The 21,976-nt window shown below is 46.4% G+C and overlaps 1 protein-coding gene across 6 annotated transcripts in view; it reads left to right on the forward strand.

Annotated features, from left to right (window-relative positions):
* Window positions 1-21,976, forward strand: part of LOC138295844 (zinc finger protein 544-like) — a 374,158-nt gene that overhangs the window by 113,181 nt on the left and 239,001 nt on the right. The window contains exon 11 of one of the 6 annotated variants that reach the window (XM_069234414.1): window positions 14,704-15,789. The exons of the other annotated variants lie outside the window; for them this stretch is intronic. Within the exon in view, the coding sequence (XP_069090515.1) occupies window positions 14,704-15,441 (738 nt within the window). The 3' untranslated portion in view covers window positions 15,442-15,789. Of the gene's footprint in view, window positions 1-14,703; window positions 15,790-21,976 lie in introns of those variants that run through there. 6 annotated transcript variants of the gene reach the window in all.

Below are 21,976 nucleotides of genomic sequence, written 5' to 3' on the forward strand. Positions count from 1 at the left end.
GGTCGAGACACCGGCATGCAGCCTTCTCGGGATCGAGAAAGTGCTGGAGAAAAGCAACGACACCGAGATAGCGGTGTAGAAGCGGCTCGACGCCGAGACAGCGGCACCGACGAAGATCGACGCCGAGAGGTTTCGACGCCAAAAAAGAAAAAAGCCACCTCCGTGCTGAAAAGAGATACAGGCAGGGTTTCGGTGCCGAAACAACCCGTAACCGACCCAGGTCCAGGCTCTTATACAGAGGAACAATCACTGTCCTCTCAGATGCGAAAGCATAGGTTTGAAGAAGAGCTGCAATCCACCGAAGTGGACCATACGCAAAAACGTATTTTCATACAGCAGGGAACGGGAAGAATAAGCACCCTTCCCCCTATTAGGAGAAAAAGGAGACTGGAGTTTCAAACAGACCAGGCGCCACAAACAAAAATGGTGAAAAAGGTGACTCCGCCACCCTCTCCTCCACCTGTAATTAACGTCTCACCAGCGCAAACTCCGTCACATTCCCCGGCTCACACCACCATGAGCCAAGGTGACCAGGATCAAGACGCGTGGGACTTATATGATGCCCCAGTGTCGGACAACAGTCCGGAGGCATATCCAACAAAGCCCTCACCACCAGAAGACAGCTCAGCATACTCTCAAGTGGTGGCTAGAGCAGCACAATTCCACAACGTAAACCTCCACTCAGAACAAGTCGAGGATGACTTTTTATTCAACACCCTCTCCTCCACCCACAGCTCCTACCAAAGCCTGCCTATGCTGCCAGGTATGCTTCGGCACGCAAAGGAAATATTCAAGGAGCCGGTCAAAAGTAGGGCAATAACGCCAAGGGTGGAAAAGAAGTATAAGGCACCTCCTACAGACCCTGTTTTCATCACCACACAGCTGCCACCAGATTCCGTCGTAGTAGGAGCAGCTCGGAAAGGAGCCAACTCCCACACATCTGGGGATGCACCACCCCCAGATAAAGAGAGCCGCAAGTTCGATGCAGCTGGGAAAAGAGTCGCAGTACAAGCTGCAAACCAGTGGCGCATCGCTAACTCTCAAGCACTACTTGCGCGCTATGACAGAGCCCATTGGGATGAGATGCAACACCTCATCGAGCATCTTCCCAAGGAACTACAAAAGAGGGCAAAGCAGGTGGTTGAGGAAGGGCAGAACATATCAAATAACCAGATACGATCTTCTATGGACGCAGCAGACACAGCTGCAAGAACAATTAATACATCTGTGACCATTAGAAGGCACGCATGGCTAAGAACGTCTGGGTTCAAACCAGAGATACAGCAGGCAGTGCTCAATATGCCATTCAACGAAAAACAACTGTTCGGACCAGAAGTGGACACGGCAATCGAAAAACTTAAAAAAGACACTGACACTGCTAAAGCCATGGGCGCACTCTACTCCCCGCAGAGCAGAGGAACCTACAGCACCTTCCGCAAGACACCCTTTAGAGGGGGGTTTCGGGGTCAGGCCACACAAGCCAGCACCTCGCAGGCAACACCGTCCAGCTACCAGGGACAGTACAGGGGAGGCTTTCGGGGCCAATACAGAGGAGGGCAATTCCCTAGGAATAGAGGAAAATTTCAAAGCCCCAAAACCCCTACAACCGAGCAGTGACTCAGATGTCACTCACCCCCTCCACACAACACCAGTGGGGGGAAGAATAGGTCATTATTACAAAGCATGGGAGGAAATAACTACAGACACTTGGGTCTTAGCAATTATCCAACATGGTTATTGCATAGAATTCCTACAATTCCCTCCAAACATACCACCAAAAGCACAGAATTTATTAAAACAACATTCCGAACTCCTGGAAATAGAAGTTCAAGCACTATTGCAAAAGAATGCAATCGAATTAGTACCAAACACACAAACAAACACAGGAGTCTATTCACTGTACTTCTTAATACCAAAAAAGGACAAAACACTGAGACCAATCCTAGACCTCAGAATACTAAACACCTACATCAAATCAGACCACTTTCACATGGTCACGCTACAAGAAGTGTAACCATTGCTAAAACTACAGGACTACATGACAACCTTAGACCTCAAAGACGCGTATTTCCATATACCAATACATCCGTCGCACAGGAAATACCTACGGTTCGTATTCAAAGGAATACATTACCAATTCAAAGTATTGCCTTTTGGTTTAACAACCGCACCAAGAGTCTTTACAAAATGTCTAGCAGTAGTGGCTGCACACATCAGAAGGCAGCAAATACATGTATTCCCGTATCTAGATGACTGGCTAATCAAAACCAATTCACTAACAAAGTGCTTACAACACACAAATCAAATCATACAAACCCTCTACAAACTAGGTTTCACCGTCAACTTTGCAAAATCCAACATTTTGCCGTGCAAAGTACAACAATACCTGGGAGCCATAATAGACACAACAAAAGGAGTAGCCACTCCAAGTCCACAAAGAATTCAAAATTTCAACAACATCATACAACGCATGTATCCAACACAAACAATACAAGCAAAGATGATATTACAACTCCTAGGCATGATGTCTTCCTGCATAGCCATTGTCCCGAACGCAAGACTACACATGAGGCCCTTACAACAGTGCCTAGCATCACAATGGTCACAAGCACAGGGTCACCTTCTAGATCTGGTGTTAATAGACCGCCAAACTTACCTCTTGCTTCTATGGTGTAACAGTATAAATTTAAACAAAGGGTGGCCATTCCAAGACCCAGTGCCACAATGCGTAATAACAACAGATGCTTCCATGACAGGGTGGGGAGCACACCTCGATCAACACAGCATACAAGGACAATGGAACGTACATCAAACAAAAATGCATATAAATCACCTAGAAATGCTAGCAGTTTTTCAAGCATTAAAGGCTTTCCAACCAATTATAACTCACAAATACATTCTTGTCAAAACAGACAACATGACAACAATGTATTATCTAAACAAACAGGGGGGGACACACTCAACGCAGTTGAGCCTTCTAGCACAGAAGATATGGCGATGGGCAATTCACAACCACATTCGCCTAATAGCGAAGTTTATTCCAGGGATCCAGAATCAACTTGCAGACAATCTCTCTCGAGATCACCAACAGGTCCACGAATGGGAAATTCACCCCCAAATTCTAAACACTTACTTCAGACTCTGGGGAACACCTCAAATAGACTTGTTTGCAACAAAAGAGAACGCAAAATGCCAAAACTTCGCATCCAGATACCCACACAGGCAGTCCCAAGGCAATGCCCTATGGATGAACTGGTCAGGGATATTTGCCTACGCTTTTCCTCCTCTCCCTCTCCTTCCTTATCTGGTAAACAAATTGAGTCAAAACAAACTCAAACTCATTTTAATAGCACCAACCTGGGCAAGGCAACCCTGGTACACAACACTGCTAGACCTATCAGTAGTACCCCACATCAAATTGCCCAACAGGCCGGATCTGTTAACACAACACAACCAACAGATCAGACATCCAGATCCAGCATCGCTGAATCTAGCAATCTGGCTCCTGAAATCCTATAATTCGGACACTTACAACTTACCCAAGAATGTATGGACGTCATAAAGCAAGCCAGAAGGCCGTCCACTAGGCACTGCTATGCAAGTAAATGGAAGAGGTTTGTCTGCTACTGCCATCATAATCAGATCCAACCTTTACACGCAACTCCAAAGGACGTAGTGGGTTACTTGCTTCACTTACAAAAATCTAACCTAGCCTTCTCTTCCATTAAAATACACCTTGCGGCAATATCTGCATACCTGCAGACTACCTATTCAACTTCCCTATACAGGATACCAGTCATTAAAGCATTCATGGAAGGCCTTAAAAGAATTATACCACCAAGAACACCACCTGTTCCTTCATGGAACTTAAATGTTGTCTTAACAAGACTCATGGGTCCACCTTTTGAACCCATGCACTCTTGCGAAATACAGTTCCTAACCTGGAAGGTTGCATTTCTCATCGCCATTACATCTCTAAGAAGAGTAAGCGAAATTCAGGCGTTTACAATACAAGAACCTTTTATACAACTACACAAAAATAAAGTCGTCCTAAGGACTAATCCTAAATTTTTACCAAAGGTTGTTTCACCGTTCCACCTAAATCAAACAGTGGAACTACCAGTGTTCTTCCCACAGCCAGATTCCGTAGCTGAGAGGGCACTACATACATTAGATGTCAAAAGAGCATTAATGTACTACATTGACAGAACGAAAAACATCAGAAAGACTAAACAACTATTTATTGCATTCCAAAAACCTCATGCAGGAAACCCAATATCAAAACAAGGTATAGCCAGATGGATAGTTAAATGCATCCAAATCTGCTACCTTAAAGCAAAACGACAACTGCCCATTACACCAAGGGCACACTCAACCAGAAAAAAAGGTGCTACCATGGCCTTTCTAGGAAACATCCCAATGCAAGAAATATCTAAGGCAGCCACATGGTCTACGCCACACACGTTCACCAAGCACTACTGTGTAGACGTGTTATCCGCACAGCAAGCCACTGTAGGTCAAGCCGTGTTAAGAACATTATTTCAAACCACTTCCATTCCTACAGGCTGAGCCACCGCTTTTGGGGAGATAACTGCTTACTAGTCTATGCAGAACATGTGTATCTACAGCGACAGATGCCATCGAACTGAAAATGTCACTTACCCAGTGTACATCTGTTCGTGGCATCAGTCGCTGGAGATTCACATGTGCCCACCCACCTCCCCGGGAGCCTGTAGCAGTTTGGAAGTTAGCTTCAACTTTGTACATTTGTATATATATTATTTTAACCTTAAATAGGTACATACTTAGTCACTCCATTGCATGGGCACTATTACTACAACACAACTCCTACCTCACCCTCTGCGGGGAAAACAATCGAAGATGGAGTCGACGCCCATGCGCAATAGAGACAGAAGGAGGAGTCACTCGGTCCCGTGACTCGAAAGACTTCTTCGAAGAAAAACAACTTGTAACACTCCGACCCAACACCAGATGGCGAGCTATGCAGAACATGTGAATCTCCAGCGACTGATGCCACGAACAGATGTACACTGGGTAAGTGACATTTTCAATACACATACATACATATATATATATATATATATATGTTCGATGGCATGTGTAGCTGCAGATACACATGCTGTGCACAGTCCGCCATCTGGTGTTGGGCTCGGAGTGTTACAAGTTGTTTTTCTTCGAAGAAGTCTTTTCGAGTCACGAGACCGAGGGACTCCTCCCATTTCGAGTCCATTGCGCATGGGCGTCGACTCCATCTTAGATTGTTTTTTTTCTGCCATCGGGTTCGGACGTGTTCCTTTTCGCTCCGTGTTTCGGGACGGAAAGTTAGTTAGAATCTCTTCGGGGTTTTTTCGATCCCCCGTCGGGCCTGGTCGGCCCGGCCACGTGCGACTTCAAGGCTCATGGAACGGACCCCATTCCGCTTCTGCCCAAAATGCCATCACACGTATCCGTATACGGATCACCATCTGGTCTGTATCCTGTGCTTGTCCCCCGAGCACAAGGAGGATACTTGTGAAGCCTGTCGAGCGTTTCGGTCGAGGAAGACGCTGAGAGACCAAAGAGCCAGGAGACTGCAAATGGCGTCCACGCCGACAGGTCAAGAACGCTTCGAGGAGGAAGAAGAAGCTTTCTCCATCCGCGAGTCGGATTCGGAAGAACTCGACGCCGAAGAAACACACCAAACCGTGAGTAAGACGTCGAAAATCAAGACTCACGAGAGGTCTACAAAAGCCCAGGGGACGCCACCACCAACAGGCCATGGCTTAACCCAAAAACTAGGTGACCCATCCAAGGCACCGAAAAAGGGCATGCTGGTGTCGAAGTCATCCGACTCCAGTCGAGATACTGCCACACAGCAACCTCGGAGCCGAGACAGCGGCTCCGAGAAACTTCGGCACAGAGACAGCGGCACCGAAGAATTTCGGCACCGAGACACCACGCCGAAAAGAAAGAAGGTTTCTTCGGAGCCTAAAAAGACTACCGAAAAGGTTTCGGTTCCGAAACAGCCAGCCTTGGAGCCGAAAAGTAGTTCCTATACAGAGGAACAAGGATTAACCTCCCAATTACATAGATTTGGAGAGGAGCTTCAAGCTGTAGAGCCTGACTACACACAAAGAAGGCTTCATATTCATGAGGACACAGGGAAGATAACCACTCTTCCCCCAATCAAAATGAAGAGGAAACTTGCCTTTCAACAAAAGGACAAGCAACCACAGGCAAAGGTGGCAAGGAAAACAACCCCACCACCGTCTCCACCACCATCAATACATGCATCACCAGCAACAACTCCACCACTGATGCATTCACCAGCTCATACCACAATGAGTCAGGATGATCCCGATGCATGGGACCTCTACGATGCTCCAGTGTCTGACAATAGCCCAGACTCTTATCCTACAAAACAGTCACCACCTGAGGACAGTACATCCTATACACAGGTGGTCGCAAGGGCAGCCGAGTTTCACAATGTCTCCTTACATTCGGAACCAATTGAGGATGACTTTCTCTTTAACACCCTATCCTCCACCCATAGCCAGTATCAATGCCTTCCCATGCTCCCAGGAATGCTAAGACATTCAAAACAAATTTTTCATGGTCCGGTTAAAGGCAGAGCCATAACTCCGAGGGTGGAGAAAAAATATAAGCCACCGCCCACAGATCCAATATATATTACAACACAACTAACACCAGACTCAGTAGTTGTGGGGGCAGCTCGTAAGAGAGCCAACTCTCATACCTCAGGCGACGCACCACCTCCAGACAAGGAGAGCCGCAAATTTGATGCTGCTGGAAAAAGAGTTGCAGCACAAGCAGCAAATCAGTGGCGTATTGCCAATTCACAAGCACTTTTGGCAAGATACGACAGGGCTCATTGGGATATAATGCAACATTTCATCGAACACTTACCCAAGGAGTTCCAAAAAAGAGCGCAACAGGTGGTGGAAGAGGGACAAAGTATCTCAAATAATCAGATACGGTCTTCCATGGATACAGCAGATACAGCTGCAAGGACAATAAACACTGCAGTCACAATACGAAGGCACGCATGTCTGCGCACTTCTGGGTTCAAACCGGAAATCCAGCAGGCTGTGCTCAATATGCCGTTTAATGAACAGCAATTGTTTGGGCCGGAGGTAGACACTGCCATAGAAAAACTCAAAAAGGACACCGATACAGCCAAAGCCATGGGCGCACTCTACTCCCCGCAGAGCAGAGGCACATTTCGGAAAACACCTTTTAGGGGAGGGTTTCGAGGTCAACCCACAGAAACCACAACCTCACAAACAAGGCCTACCTACCAGGGTCAATATCAAAGGGGAGGTTTTCGGGGGCAATTTAGAGGGGGCCAATTCCCAAGAAATAGAGGAAAATTCCAAGGCCCCAAAACCCCTCAAACTAAGCAGTGACTCACAAGTCACACACCCCCATCACATAACACTTGTGGGGGGAAGTCTAAACCAATTTTACAAACTTTGGGAGGAAATAACAACAGACACTTGGGTCTTGGCAATTATCCAGCATGGTTATTGCATAGAATTTCGCCAATTCCCTCCAAACGTCCCACCGAAAACACACAATATGTCAAAACAACATATAGCTCTTCTAGGACTAGAAGTTCAAGCATTGCTACAAAAGGACGCAATAGAATTAGTTCCAATTCAACAGAAAAACACAGGAGTTTACTCACTGTACTTTCTAATACCCAAAAAGGACAAAACTCTGAGACCAATACTAGATCTCAGAACACTAAATTACCTACATCAAATCAGACCACTTTCACATGGTCACGTTACAAGATGTAATCCCACTGCTCAAACAGCAAGACTACATGACCACATTAGATCTAAAAAATGCGTATTTCCATATACCAATACATCCTTCACACAGGAAATACCTAAGGTTCGTATTCCAAGGAATACATTACCAATTCAAAGTGTTGCCATTTGGAATAACAACTGCGCCAAGAGTTTTTACAAAATGCCTGGCAGTAGTAGCTGCACATATCAGAAGGCAGCAAATACATGTGTTCCCGTACTTAGACGACTGGTTAATCAAAACCAACACGCTAAGACAATGTTCACAGCACACAAACTACGTCATACAGACCCTTCACAGGCTAGGTTTCTCGATCAACTACGCGAAGTCACACCTTTTGCCGTGTCAAACACAGCAATACTTAGGAGCGACAATCAACACAGCAAAAGGGATTGCCACTCCAAGTCCACAAACGGTTCAAACATTTCACAAAGTAATACAGGCCATGTATCCAACACAAAAGATACAAGTCAAAATGGTAATGAAACTCCTAGGCATGATGTCTTCATGCATAGCCATTGTCCCAAACACAAGATTGCACATGCGGCCCTTACAACAGTGCCTAGCATCACAATGGTCACAAGCACAGGGTCAACTTCTAGATCTGGTGTTGATAGACCGCCAAACATACATCTCGCTTCTATGGTGGAACAGTACAAATTTAAACAAGGGGCGGCCTTTCCAAGACCCAGTGCCACAATACGTCATAACGACGGATGCTTCCATGACAGGGTGGGGAGCACACCTCAATCAACACAGCATCCAAGGACAATGGGACATACATCAGAGACAGTTTCACATAAATCACTTAGAACTGTTGGCAGTATTTCTAGCGCTGAAAGCATTTCAACCCATAATAACCCAAAAATACATTCTTGTCAAAACAGACAACATGACAACAATGTATTATCTAAACAAACAAGGAGGGACACACTCGACACAGTTGTGCCTCCTAACACAAAAAATATGGCATTGGGCGATTCACAACCACATTCGCATCATAGCACAATTTATTCCAGGGATTCAGAACCAGTTGGCAGACAATCTCTCTCGAGATCAGTAACAAACCCACGAATGGGAAATTCACCCCCAAATACTAAACAATTACTTTCAAATTTGGGGAACACCTCAAATAGATCTATTTGCAACAAAAGAAAACTCAAAATGCCAAAACTTCGCATCCAGGTACCCACAAGATCAATCCCAAGGCAATGCTCTATGGATGAACTGGTCAGGGATATTTGCGTCCGCTTTTTCCCCTCTCCCTCTCCTTCCATATCTAGTAAACAGGTTGAGTCAAAACAAACTCAAACTCATATTAATAGCACCAACATGGGCAAGGCAACCTTGGTACACAACACTACTAGACCTTTCAGTAGTACCTCATGTCAATCTACCCAACAGACCAGATCTGTTAACACAACACAGACAACAGATCCAACATCCAAATCCAGCATCGTTGAATCTAGCAATTTGGCTCCTGAAATCCTAGAATTCGGGCACTTAGACCTCACACAGGAATGTATGGAGGTCATAAAACAAGCTAGAAAACCTACCACTAGACACTGTTATGCAAATAAGTGGAAAAGATTTGTTTATTACTGCCATAATAATCAAATCCAACTGTAACGGGCGAGGTGCCGATCCCGGGTCCGAAGCTCCCGTCGGGGAAGAAAACCGATACCCCCGGGGCACGGAAGAAGATTCCCCTATAATGACGTATGACGCGGAGAGCGTCATAAAGAGGAAAAGAGAAGACGGACGGGAAGAGAGGTCGGAGGAAAAGGAGGAGCCGAGAACGCGGAGAAGCCGAGGAAAGGAAACCACCATCACCCAGGAGCCGGAGGAAGAGCGAGAAAACACCGTGGCAGGAGAGCAGAGCACGAAAGGAGAACCCGCCATCAACCAGGAGCTGGAGGGAGAGGAAGACACCGCCAGCAAAGTAATCGAGACGGAGGGAGAGACCCGGAAGTCGGGACGCCTCGAGGAAAAGGAGAACCAGTGGGCGACCCCCAACCCGACCGAAGAGAAATCGGGGGACCACCTACGTGCCGGCCGCGCCCCTGGAGGGACGTGGCCCTCCCAGGTATGACTATACCCTGCCTGGCAGACTCTGTCAGGTTGGCTCACAGGGAAAAGAGGGAGGTGGGGGGAGAAAAGGGAGGACGGAGAGGTCTTTTTAAAAGAAGGGCATAAACCTGCAAAGAGAGGGGAAACCCGTTTACTTAACCCACGGACGGGGACACCTCCCGAGAAACCCTAGAAAGGAGAGAAGGGGTTGTCTGGGACAAAAGGGGGAGAGAAGGCACAATAACTAAATAGAGAAACCCACCACAACCAGCACCGCCGCCCCTACCTATTTCACAACCCCTACTAACCCCTATCTGATTCCTTACCTTAGCCCTACTTCATTTTCACTTACCTGATTATTTTTATTTTTCTTTTCTTTTGGGGAATACGGGCGACCGGAGGACGGGAAACCAGACCGCCTCAAGACGGAGCCAAGACACCACCAGAGCCTGGAAAGGGAAAAGAAAAGGGGCTTTGAGGAAATAGAAATTAGGGCTGATCTTGTGAAGAGGAACAAGAGAGGACTGGCCAAGATATAAATAAAACAGTTATTATTCCCTCAAATAGCAGTGCCTGTCGTATTCTTCCAATATCTTACATACGTCAGATAACGAACCCATTTACAGTGGTGTCAGAAGTGGGATATTGGAACAAGCGACAGGAGAATTCTAGAAAATGGAGGGTGCACCCACAATGGCCGATATGATGCAGCAACTGGCTGAGGGCCAACGCCATCTGCAAATTGTATGGGAGGAACAACAGAAGGCAGCCAAGGTGGAAAGGGAGGCTCTGCAAAATGCACTTAAAAGTCAGGCCACTATCATGGCCAACAATCAGTTGGTACATGACAACGCAATAAAAACTTTGACTGATACCATTGCCGCAACTAGGGTACATCCAAATGTACCGAGTTCCGTTTTGCAGAGATATCAGGAAGGCGAAGACCCCGACGCCTTCTTTACTAACTTTGAAGGCGTTGCCCTTTTAGCCACCTGGCCGCAGGACAGATGGGGTCAATATATCGCTCCCTTGTTAACCGGGACACTACAAGCAGCATATCAAGCGGTTAACCCGGGAGGAACAACGCCCTATCCGGACATCAAGAAGAGTATCCTAGAAAGGGTCGGCTTTGATACAGAACATTATCGGGTTCGCTTCAGGAAGGCCAAGTGGGGCCCCGCTGAGAACCCTCGAGCCTTATATTTTCGGGTCAAAGACCTAGGTCTCAAATGGCTTGGACCCATAGGGACGAATAGGGAAGACGTTATCGAGGCCGTCCTCCTAGAACAATATTTAGATGCCCTACCCACCAATACTCGCCATTGGATCAAGCAACACCCAAACCCCGACACAAATACTACTATTGAGCTGGCCTGCGCTTTCCACCGCTCCCTCGAATTCAAAACACCACTCCCGCGGTTGTTACCTCAACCCGTTAGGCAAACCCCGGGACAATCCGCAGCCACAGGGAAAAGGCCAATAGAGGAACCGGGAAGAATACGAGGGATGGAAAAGCCATATGGGCAGCAGCCCCAATGTTTTAGTTGTGGGGAATGGGGACACATTGCCCGCTTTTGTCCTTTGAGGGCCGGAAAACCCGAACCCATGGAAATAGGGGTTACGAGAGGCCGGGTATTCTACACCGGGGGGAAAGAAACCCAATACAAAAAGATAGTGTCCATTAATGGAAGGGATACGTTAGCGCTCATCGACTCCGGATGTAGCCAGTCCGTAATTAGAGCGGACCTAATTACTGAGCATAACCTTGACCCGGATTTCACGGTATCCATATGCTGCATTCACGGGGAAACAAGGGAATATCCCCTAATATGGACTACCCTTTTTTGGGAAGGAAAGGAGACCCCCATACGGCTGGGGGTAGTTGAAGGTTTGGTGGAAGAAGCCATCATAGGAACAGACTTTAAAGACTTTCCGATCCTCTTAGACAGCACACAGAGTAAGAATGACCTGGATGCCTGGTTGGGAAGTGCCCCTTTTTCTGAATTAACCATACCAACCCCGGTGATCCGCTATAAACCCACTAAAAGGGAGAAACGAGAAGCCAGGAAGTCCTATGGAAGAGGAGATATGAACCACGATAGTCTTAATGCACAGGTACTCGCCCTCGTTGGTCTTCCGCCCTTCCGATGTAGTCAAAGAGACGATCCCAGTCTGATCCATGCCTGGAAAAGCGCCAAACCTCGAACCATAGATGATAAGGGTCCCTCCTTTATAATAAATAGAAATCTGCTATATCGGATCACCAGTAACGAGAGAGGGGAAAAGAAACAATTATTGGTTCCCGAACCCTATAGGCAGCAGGTGTTGCATCTAACCCATAATCAGCCGGGGGGTGGTCATTATGGGAGAGAGAAAACCGAGGAGTACCTATTAAGGAAGTTCTATTGGCCTGGGGTTTTTTCTCATATCAGAAAGTTCTGTCAACAATGCCCTAGATGTCAGTTGATCGATCCCGGACCCAAGAAAAAAGCCCCCCTACATCCTCTGCCCATTATTGACGTACCTTTCTCTAGAATAGGAATGGATCTAGTCGGGCCACTTCTACTGTCTTCCAAGGGATACCGATATATCCTAGTATTGGTCGACTACGCCTCTAGATATCCGGAAGCTATCCCCCTAAACAGTATTAGCACCAAAAGTGTCGCCAACGCCATGATAAGTTTCTTCTCACGAATAGGGTTTCCCCGAGAAATATTGACGGACCAAGGGACCCAGTTTATGTCCAACCTAATGGCTCAGATCTGTCAAATATTAGGGATACGACAGCTAAGGACAGCGGTTTATCATCCCCAGACAGACGGATTAGTAGAGAGGTATAATCGCACCCTGAAGACCCTCCTGAGAAAGACGATTTCCGAGTCAGGTAAAGATTGGGACAAGAAACTTCCCCTAGTGTTATATGCGGTCAGAACCCATGAACAAGCCTCTACAGGACATAGTCCATTCGAACTGCTGTTTGGGCGACAGCCTAGAACCCTATTGGACATGGCAGCTGAACTATGGGAGGAAGACGAAAACGGGGAAAAGCCTCTCCTAGAGTACACTAGCGAGTTAAAGTCTCGACTACAAACAATATGGGAAGATGTGAGAGGGCATATGGAAAAAGCCCAGGAGAAACAGAAGCGATACTATGATAGGAACACGCAAGTGCGATCTTTTGTAGAGGGAGACAGAGTATTAGTACTTTTACCCAGTTCAGACAATAAACTCTTGGCAAAATGGCAAGGACCATATAAAGTAATAGCAGCAGTAACTCCTGTTACCTATAAGCTACAACTGACACCTAATCCCAACCGATTTCAGATCTTTCATGTTAACTTACTAAAAAGATGGGAGGAATCACAGGTGGATCAAAATATAAACTGTTTAATTAATACAGTAAAAGAGCTAGAAATAGGGTGGTGCCCCACGGACCCCCCCTCAAGGGGCGAGGTACCCCTCCGAAATGCGGAGTTAACAGTGCAACAGAACCAACAACTAAACCAACTCCTTAATAAGCAGCCCCACATATTTTCCCCGATTCCAGGTAAAACAGGTCTAATCCACCACCAGATTATAACCCAACCGGGGAAAATAATCCTGTTACGTCCCTATCGCATTCCCGAAGCAAGGAAGGTCATAGTTGAAGAGGAGGTAAAAAAGATGTTAGACATGGGTATTATAGAGCCGTCCCAAAGCCCCTGGTGCTCCCCGGTGGTATTAGTGCCAAAACCGGACGGATCTATACGTTTCTGTATCGACTTTAGACAAGTCAATGCCGTGTCCCAATTTGATACGTATCCTCTTCCCAGAGTAGACGAACTTCTAGAACGGCTGGGTAAAGCTAAATACATGTCTACCCTGGACCTAACCAAGGGGTACTGGCAGATTCCTTTAGCTAAAGCAGATAAAGAAAAAACGGCGTTCTCCACCTCTTCCGGTCTATATCACTTTAAGGTACTTCCCTTTGGACTACATGGGGCCCCCGCCACTTTTCAGAGACTCATCGATACTATATTGCGACCACATACCAGATACGCAGCCGCCTATCTGGATGACATCGTTATTCATAGCGAAACCTGGGAAGACCATTTATCCCATTTAGAACTGATCATTAAAGCACTGGCGGCGGCCGGATTGACCGCCAATCCTTCCAAGAGCCGGCTGGCGTTCAATGAGATTCCCTATCTGGGGTATCATATTGGAAACGGGAATATTAGGCCACAAATGAGTAAAATTGAAGCCATTTTACGCATAAGCGCACCCAGTACAAAAAAAGAGATCCGTTCCTTCCTCGGACTAGTGGGATATTATCGTAGATTCATACCCCACTACTCTACAGTGGCCGCCCCTCTCACTGACCTTTTGAAGAAAGGTCAACCTAAGATCATCACAAGTTTAACTGTTCTACAGTCCCATAGCTATCGTACCTTACAACGATGTCTAACCACGCAACCGGTATTAAAATGTCCTGAGTTCAGCCGTCCCTTCCACCTCCAAACAGACGCATCGGACGTAGGCCTGGGTGCAGTACTTTTCCAAAAAGATGAAAATGAGATAAGCCATCCAGTGGTCTTCATTAGTCGCAAGCTATTTCCACAGGAACAGAACTATCCCATAATAGAGCGTGAGTGCCTGGCCATTAAATGGGCTGTGGAAAGTCTTCAGTACTACCTCCTAGGGAGGTCCTTCCTTTTATACACCGACCACGCACCTCTTACCTGGCTCTCGAGGTATAAAGATACCAATGTTCGCATTTTAAGATGGTTTATGGAGCTTCAACCTTTCTCCTTCCAGGTTTGTCATCTCCCTGGGGACCTTATGGGGCAAGCGGACTATCTGTCTCGATTTCCGGGACCTGGGGGGCTCGAACAGCCCCATCCAAGGAAGGGGATGTGTAACGGGCGAGGTGCCGATCCCGGGTCCGAAGCTCCCGTCGGGGAAGAAAACCGATACCCCCGGGGCACGGAAGAAGATTCCCCTATAATGACGTATGACGCGGAGGGCGTCATAAAGAGGAAAAGAGAAGACGGACGGGAAGAGAGGTCGGAGGAAAAGGAGGAGCCGAGAACGCGGAGAAGCCGAGGAGAGGAAACCACCATCACCCAGGAGCCGGAGGAAGAGCGAGAAAACACCGTGGCAGGAGAGCAGAGCACGAAAGGAGAACCAGCCATCAACCAGGAGCTGGAGGGAGAGGAAGACACCGCCAGCAAAGTAATCGAGACGGAGGGAGAGACCCGGAAGTCGGGACGCCTCGAGGAAAAGGAGAACCAGTGGGCGACCCCCAACCCGACCGAAGAGAAATCGGGGGACCACCTACGTGCCGGCCGCGCCCCTGGAGGGACGTGGCCCTCCCAGGTACGACTATACCCTGCCTGGCAGACTCTGTCAGGTTGGCTCACAGGGAAAAAAAGGAGGTGGGGGGAGAAAAGGGAGGACGGGGAGGTCTTTTTAAAAGAAGGGCATAAACCTGCAAAGAGAGGGGAAACCCGTTTACTTAACCCACGGACGGGGACACCTCCCGAGAAACCCTAGAAAGGAGAGAAGGGGTTGTCTGGGACAAAAGGGGGAGAGAAGGCACAATAACTAAATAGAGAAACCCACCACAACCAGCACCGCCGCCCCTACCTATTTCACAACCCCTACTAACCCCTATCTGATTCCTTACCTTAGCCCTACTTCATTTTCACTTACCTGATTATTTTTATTTTTCTTTTCTTTTGGGGAATACGGGCGACCGGAGGACGGGAAACCAGACCGCCTCAAGACGGAGCCAAGACACCACCAGAGCCTGGAAAGGGAAAAGAAAAGGGGCTTTGAGGAAATAGAAATTAGGGCTGATCTTGTGAAGAGGAACAAGAGAGGACTGGCCAAGATATAAATAAAACAGTTATTATTCCCTCAAATAGCAGTGCCTGTCGTATTCTTCCAATATCTTACATACGTCAGATAACGAACCCATTTACACCAACCTTTACACGCATCTGCAAAAGAAATAGTAGGATACTTACTACATTTGCAAAAATCTAACCTAGCTTCCTCTTCCATTAAAATACATCTTACGGCAATTTCTGCTTACCTACAAATTACGCACTCAATTTCATTGTTTAGGATACCAGTCATAAAAGCGTTTATGGAAGGCCTAAAGAGAATTATACCACCAAGAACACCACCAGTTCCTTCATGGAACCTCAACATTGTCCTAACACGACTCATGGGTCCACCTTTTGAGCCCATGCACTCTTGTGAAATGCAATACTTAACGTGGAAAGTTGCATTTTTAATTGCCATCACATCTCTAAGAAGAGTGAGTGAGATTCAGGCATTTACCATTCAAGAACCATTTAGTCAAATACACAAAAATAGAGTTGTTCTACGGACCAATCCTAAATTTTTACCAAAAGTAATCTCACCGTTCCACCTAAATCAAACGGTAGAATTACCAGTGTTCTTCCCACAACCAGATTCGGTAGCCGAAAGAGCACTACATACATTAGACATCAAAAGAGCACTAATGTACTACATTGACAGAACAAAACTAATTCGAAAGACAAAACAATTATTTGTCGCCTTTCAAAAACCTCATACAGGAAATCCAATTTCAAAACAAGGCATTGCTAGATGGATAGTTAAGTGCATTCAAACCTGCTATCTTAAAGCTAAAAGAGAACTGCCTATTACACCAAAGGCACACTCAACCAGAAAGAAAGGTGCTACCATGGCCTTTCTAGGAAATATTCCAATGAACGAAATATGTAAGGCAGCAACATGGTCTACGCCTCATACATTTACCAAGCACTACTGTGTAGATGTGCTAACTGCACAACAAGCAACAGTAGGTCAAGCTGTATTAAGAACATTATTTCAAACTACTTCAACTCCTACAGGCTGAACCACCGCTTTTGGGGAGATAACTGCTTACTAGTCTATGCACAGCATGTGTATCTGCAGCTACACATGCCATCGAACGGAAAATGTCACTTACCCAGTGTACATCTGTTCGTGGCATTAGTCGCTGCAGATTCACATGCGCCCACCCGCCTCCCCAGGAGCCTGTAGCTGTTTAGAAGTAGATCTTAAACATTTGTACATTTGTAAATATATTACTTAAAACTTTATTATGTACATACGCATTCACTCCATTGCATGGGCACTAGCATACACAACTCCTACCTCACCCTCTGCGGGCAAAACAATCTAAGATGGAGTCGACGCCCATGCGCAATGGACTCGAAATGGGAGGAGTCCCTCGGTCTCGTGACTCGAAAAGACTTCTTCGAAGAAAAACAACTTGTAACACTCCGAGCCCAACACCAGATGGTGGACTGTGCACAGCATGTGAATCTGCAGCGACTAATGCCACGAACAGATGTACACTGGGTAAGTGACATTTTCCATATATATATATATATATATATATATATATATGTTCGATGGCATGTGTAGCTGCAGATACACATGCTTTGCACATCCCGCCATCTAGTGTTGGGCTCGGAGTGTTACAAGTTGTTTTTCTTTGAAGAAGTCTTTCGAGTCACGAGATCGAGGGACTCCTCCCCTTTCGGCTCCATTGCGCATGAGCGTCGACTCCATCTTAGATTGTTTTTTTTCCGCCATCGGGTTTGGACGTGTTGCTTTTCGCTCTGTGTTTCGGTTCGGAAAGTTAGTTAGAATCTCGGAAAATTCGACGGTATTGTTTGCGTTTGGTATCGGGTTAGTTACTACAGATCAACACCGACTTTTGAAGAGCTCCGGTGGCCCTTTGGGTTTTTTTCGATCCCCTGTCGGGGCCTGGTCGGCCCGGCCACGTGTCTCTTCAAGGCTGATGGAACGGACCCCATTCCGCTTCTGCCCAAAATGTCACAACAAGTATCCCTATACAGATCAGCACCTGGTCTGTAACTTGTGTTTGTCTCCAGAACACAAAGAAGATACTTGTGAAGCCTGTCGAGCGTTTCGGTCGAGGAAGACATTAAGAGACCGAAGAGCGAGAAGACTGCAAATGGCGTCGGCGCCGACAGGACAAAGGCATTTGGAGGAGGAAGAGGAAACCTTCTCCATCCAGGAGTCGGACTCGGACGAGCTCGATCCCGAAGAAACGCCTAAAACCGTGAGTAAGACGTCGAAACATAAAACTCACGAGAAGACCACAAAAGCCCAGGGGACGCCACCGCCAACAGGCCATGGCTTAACCCGGAAAATAGGTGACCGATCATCGGCACCGAAAAAGGGCACGCTTGTGTCGAAGTCATCCGACTCCGGTTGAGATACCGGCACACAGCAATCTCGAGCCTGAGACAGCGGCTCTGAGCAAGTTCGGCACCGAGACAGCGGCACCGAAATGGGTCGGCACCGAGAGACCACGACGCCAAAAATAAAGAAAGTGTTGTCGGAGCCCAAAAAAGCTACCGAAAAGGTTTCCATTCCAAAACATCCAGCTTCGGAACCGAAATCAGGTTCCTACACAGAGGAACAGGGATTGTCCTCCCAAATGCAAGGACATAAGTTCGGACAAGAACTAGAATCAATGGAGCCAGACTACACTCAAAGGAGGCTCCACATTCAAAAGGACACAGGGAAGATAAGCACTCTTCCCCCAATTAAAATGAAAAGAAGACTTGCCTTTCAAGAAAAGGACAAGCAGCCACAGGCAAAGGTGGCAAGACAGACAACTCCGCCACCATCTCCACCACTATCAATGCACACATCACCGGTAGTCACTCCACCACTGATGCAATCCCCAACGCATACTGCAATGAGTCAGGACGATCCCGACTCATGGGACCTTTATGATGCGCCAGTATCGGATAACAGCCCAGACTGTTACCCAGCGAGACCGTCCCCACCTGAGGACAGTACATCCTACACGCAGGTGGTCTCAAGGGCAGCGGCATTTCATAATGTCACCTTGCATGCAGAACCGATTGAGGATGACTTTTTGTTTAATACACTATCCTCCACTCATAGCCAATACCAGAGCTTACCTATGCTACCTGGAATGCTAAAACACTCCAAACAGGTGTTTCAGGAGCCTGTGAAAGGCAGGGCCATAACTCCAAGGGTGGAGAAAAAGTACAAGCCACCGCCTACAGACCCTGTGTATATCACGCAGCAATTAACACCAGACTCTGTGGTAGTAGGGGCAGCTCGCAAGAGAGCAAACTCTCACACCTCGGGAGACGCACCACCTCCAGACAAGGAGAGTCGCAAATTTGACGCTGCTGGGAAAAGGGTTGCAGCACAAGCAGCAAACCAATGGCGCATTGCCAACTCACAAGCACTTCTGGCAAGATATGATAGGGCTCATTGGGACGAAATGCAGCATTTCATACAACACTTACCCAAAGAGTTCCAGAAAAGGGCACAACAAGTGGTGGAGGAAGGACAGAGTATCTAAAATAATCAGATACGATCAGCAATGGATGCAGCAGATACAGCTGCAAGGACAATAAATACTGCAGTAACAAGGAGACACGCGTGGTTGCGTATGTCAGGATTCAAGCCGGAAATACAACAAGCGGTGCTGAATATGCCTTTTAATGGACAGCAGTTGTTTGGGCCGGAAGTGGACACTGCTATAGAAAAACTTAAAAAAGACACTGATACAGAAAAACTTAAAAAAGACACTGATACGGCCAAAGCCATGGGCGCACTCTACTCCCCACAGAGCAGAGGCACATTTCGCAAAACACATTTTAGAGGGGGGTTTCGAGGACAAGCTACAGAACCCACAACCTCACAAACAAGGCCCACTTATCAAAGTCAATATCAGCGGGGAAGTTTTCGGGGGCAGTATAGAGGGGTACAATTCCAAAAGAATAGAGGGAAGTTCCAAAGCCCTAAAACTCCTCAAAACAAACAGTGACTTCCAAATCACAAATCCCCAACACATAAACCTGTGGGGGGGAGACTAAGCAATTTTTACAAACATTGGGAGGAGATAACAACTGACACTTGGGTACTGGCAATTATCCAGCATGGTTATTGCATCGAATTTCTCAGATTCCCTCCAAACGTTCCACCGAAAACACACAATATGTCAAAACAACACATGGATCTTCTAGGACTAGAGGTCCAGGCATTGCTACAAAAAGGAGCAAAAGAATTAGTACCAATTCAACAGAAAGGAACAGGAGTTTACTCTCTGTACTTTCTCATACCCAAAAAGGACAAAACACTGAGACCTATATTAAAGAACATTAAATACCTACATCAAATCAGACCACTTCCACATGGTGACATTACAAGACGTAATCCCGCTGCTCAAACAACTAAACTACATGACAACACAAGACCTAAAGAATGCATATTTCCATATACCAATACATCCTTCGCACAGAAAGTACCTAAGATTCGTATTCCAAGGGGTACATTACCAATTCAAGGTGTTGCCATTCGGAATAACAACTGCACCAAGAGTTTTTACAAAATGCCTGGCAGTAGTAGCTGCGCATATCAGAAGGCAGCAAATACATGTGTTCCCGTACCTAGACGATTGGTTAATCAAAACCAACACACTAGAACGGTGTTTACAACACACAAAGTACGTCATACAAACCCTACACAAACTAGGTTTCTCAATCAACTACACAAAGTCACACCTTCAGCCGTGTCAGACAGAGCAATACTTAGGGGCAACAATTGACACAGCAAAAGCGATTGCCACTCCAAGTCCACAAAGAGTACAAGCATTTCACAATGTAATACAGGTCATGTATCCAAACCAAAGAATACAAGTCAAAATAGTAATAGCATGCACAGCATGTGTATCTGCAGCTACACATGCCATTGAACGGAAAATGTCACTTACCCAGTGTACATCTGTTCGTGGCATGAGACACTGCAGATTCACATGCGCCCTCCCACCTCCCCGGGAGCCTGTAGCCGTTTCGAAGTTGATCTTGAACATTTGTCAAATTTGTAAGTATATCACTTTAAACTACAATATGTACATACATGTTTACTCACTACTACTATGATACACAACTCCTACCTCACCCTCTGCGGGGAAAACAATCTAAGATGGAGTCGACGCCCATGCGCAATGGAGCCGAAAGGGGAGGAGTCCCTCGATCTCGTGACTCGAAAGACTTCTTTGAAGAAAAACAACTTGTAACACTCCGAGCCCAACACTAGATGGCGGGATGTGCAAAGCATGTGAATCTACAGCGTCTCATGCCACGAACAGATGTACACTGGGTAAGTGACATTTTCCATATATATATATATATATATATATATATATATATATATATCAAAACAAATCCCTTTCAGGGTTAGAGTGACGCATAAATTATGCAAAAAAGAGAATAGAGAACTCTGGGTAGTTCCCAAGTTTAGGTGGAGAGCAGCTCTAGTAAGGAGCACCCTGCAACACCAGCGACACTCTAGATTTGCTCACCTCAAATGTCTGTTTATCTAGCAAAGTATTTAAGCATTGGATCAGCACAGTGCTATCCACGCCGAGCTAGATAGTGACAAAGTCTTTTGCCATTTATACAGCAAAGTCTTTAAGCGTAGGTTTGACACAGTATCAACCTTGCCGAGCTGTAAAATGACAAAAGCCATTTACCACTCCAGGCACAGTATTACAGCTTTGGACTGATAAAATACCATCCAAGCCAACCTGAAATGAGTAAAAGCAACCCCTGACACGTGTTTCGCTCTCATTAGAGCTCATCAGAGAGGTTTAGCTTTGTCCAGACACAAGGGAGCACCCAGTATAAGTCAAAACAAATCCCTTTCAGGGTTAGAGTGACGCATAAATACTGTGCCTGGAGTGGTAAATGGCTTTTGTCATTTTACAGCTCGGCAAGGTTGATACTGTGTCAAACCTACGCTTAAAGACTTTGCTGTATAAATGGCAAAAGACTTTGTCACTATCTAGCTCGGCGTGGATAGCACTGTGCTGATCCAATGCTTAAATACTTTGCTAGATAAACAGACATTTGAGGTGAGCAAATCTAGAGTGTCGCTGGTGTTGCAGGGTGCTCCTTACTAGAGCTGCTCTCCACCTAAACTTGGGAACTACCCAGAGTTCTCTATTCTCTTTTTTGCATATATATATATA

This window comes from Pleurodeles waltl, chromosome 5 (genome assembly GCF_031143425.1).
Source record: "Pleurodeles waltl isolate 20211129_DDA chromosome 5, aPleWal1.hap1.20221129, whole genome shotgun sequence".
Lineage (NCBI taxonomy): Eukaryota > Metazoa > Chordata > Amphibia > Caudata > Salamandridae > Pleurodeles > Pleurodeles waltl.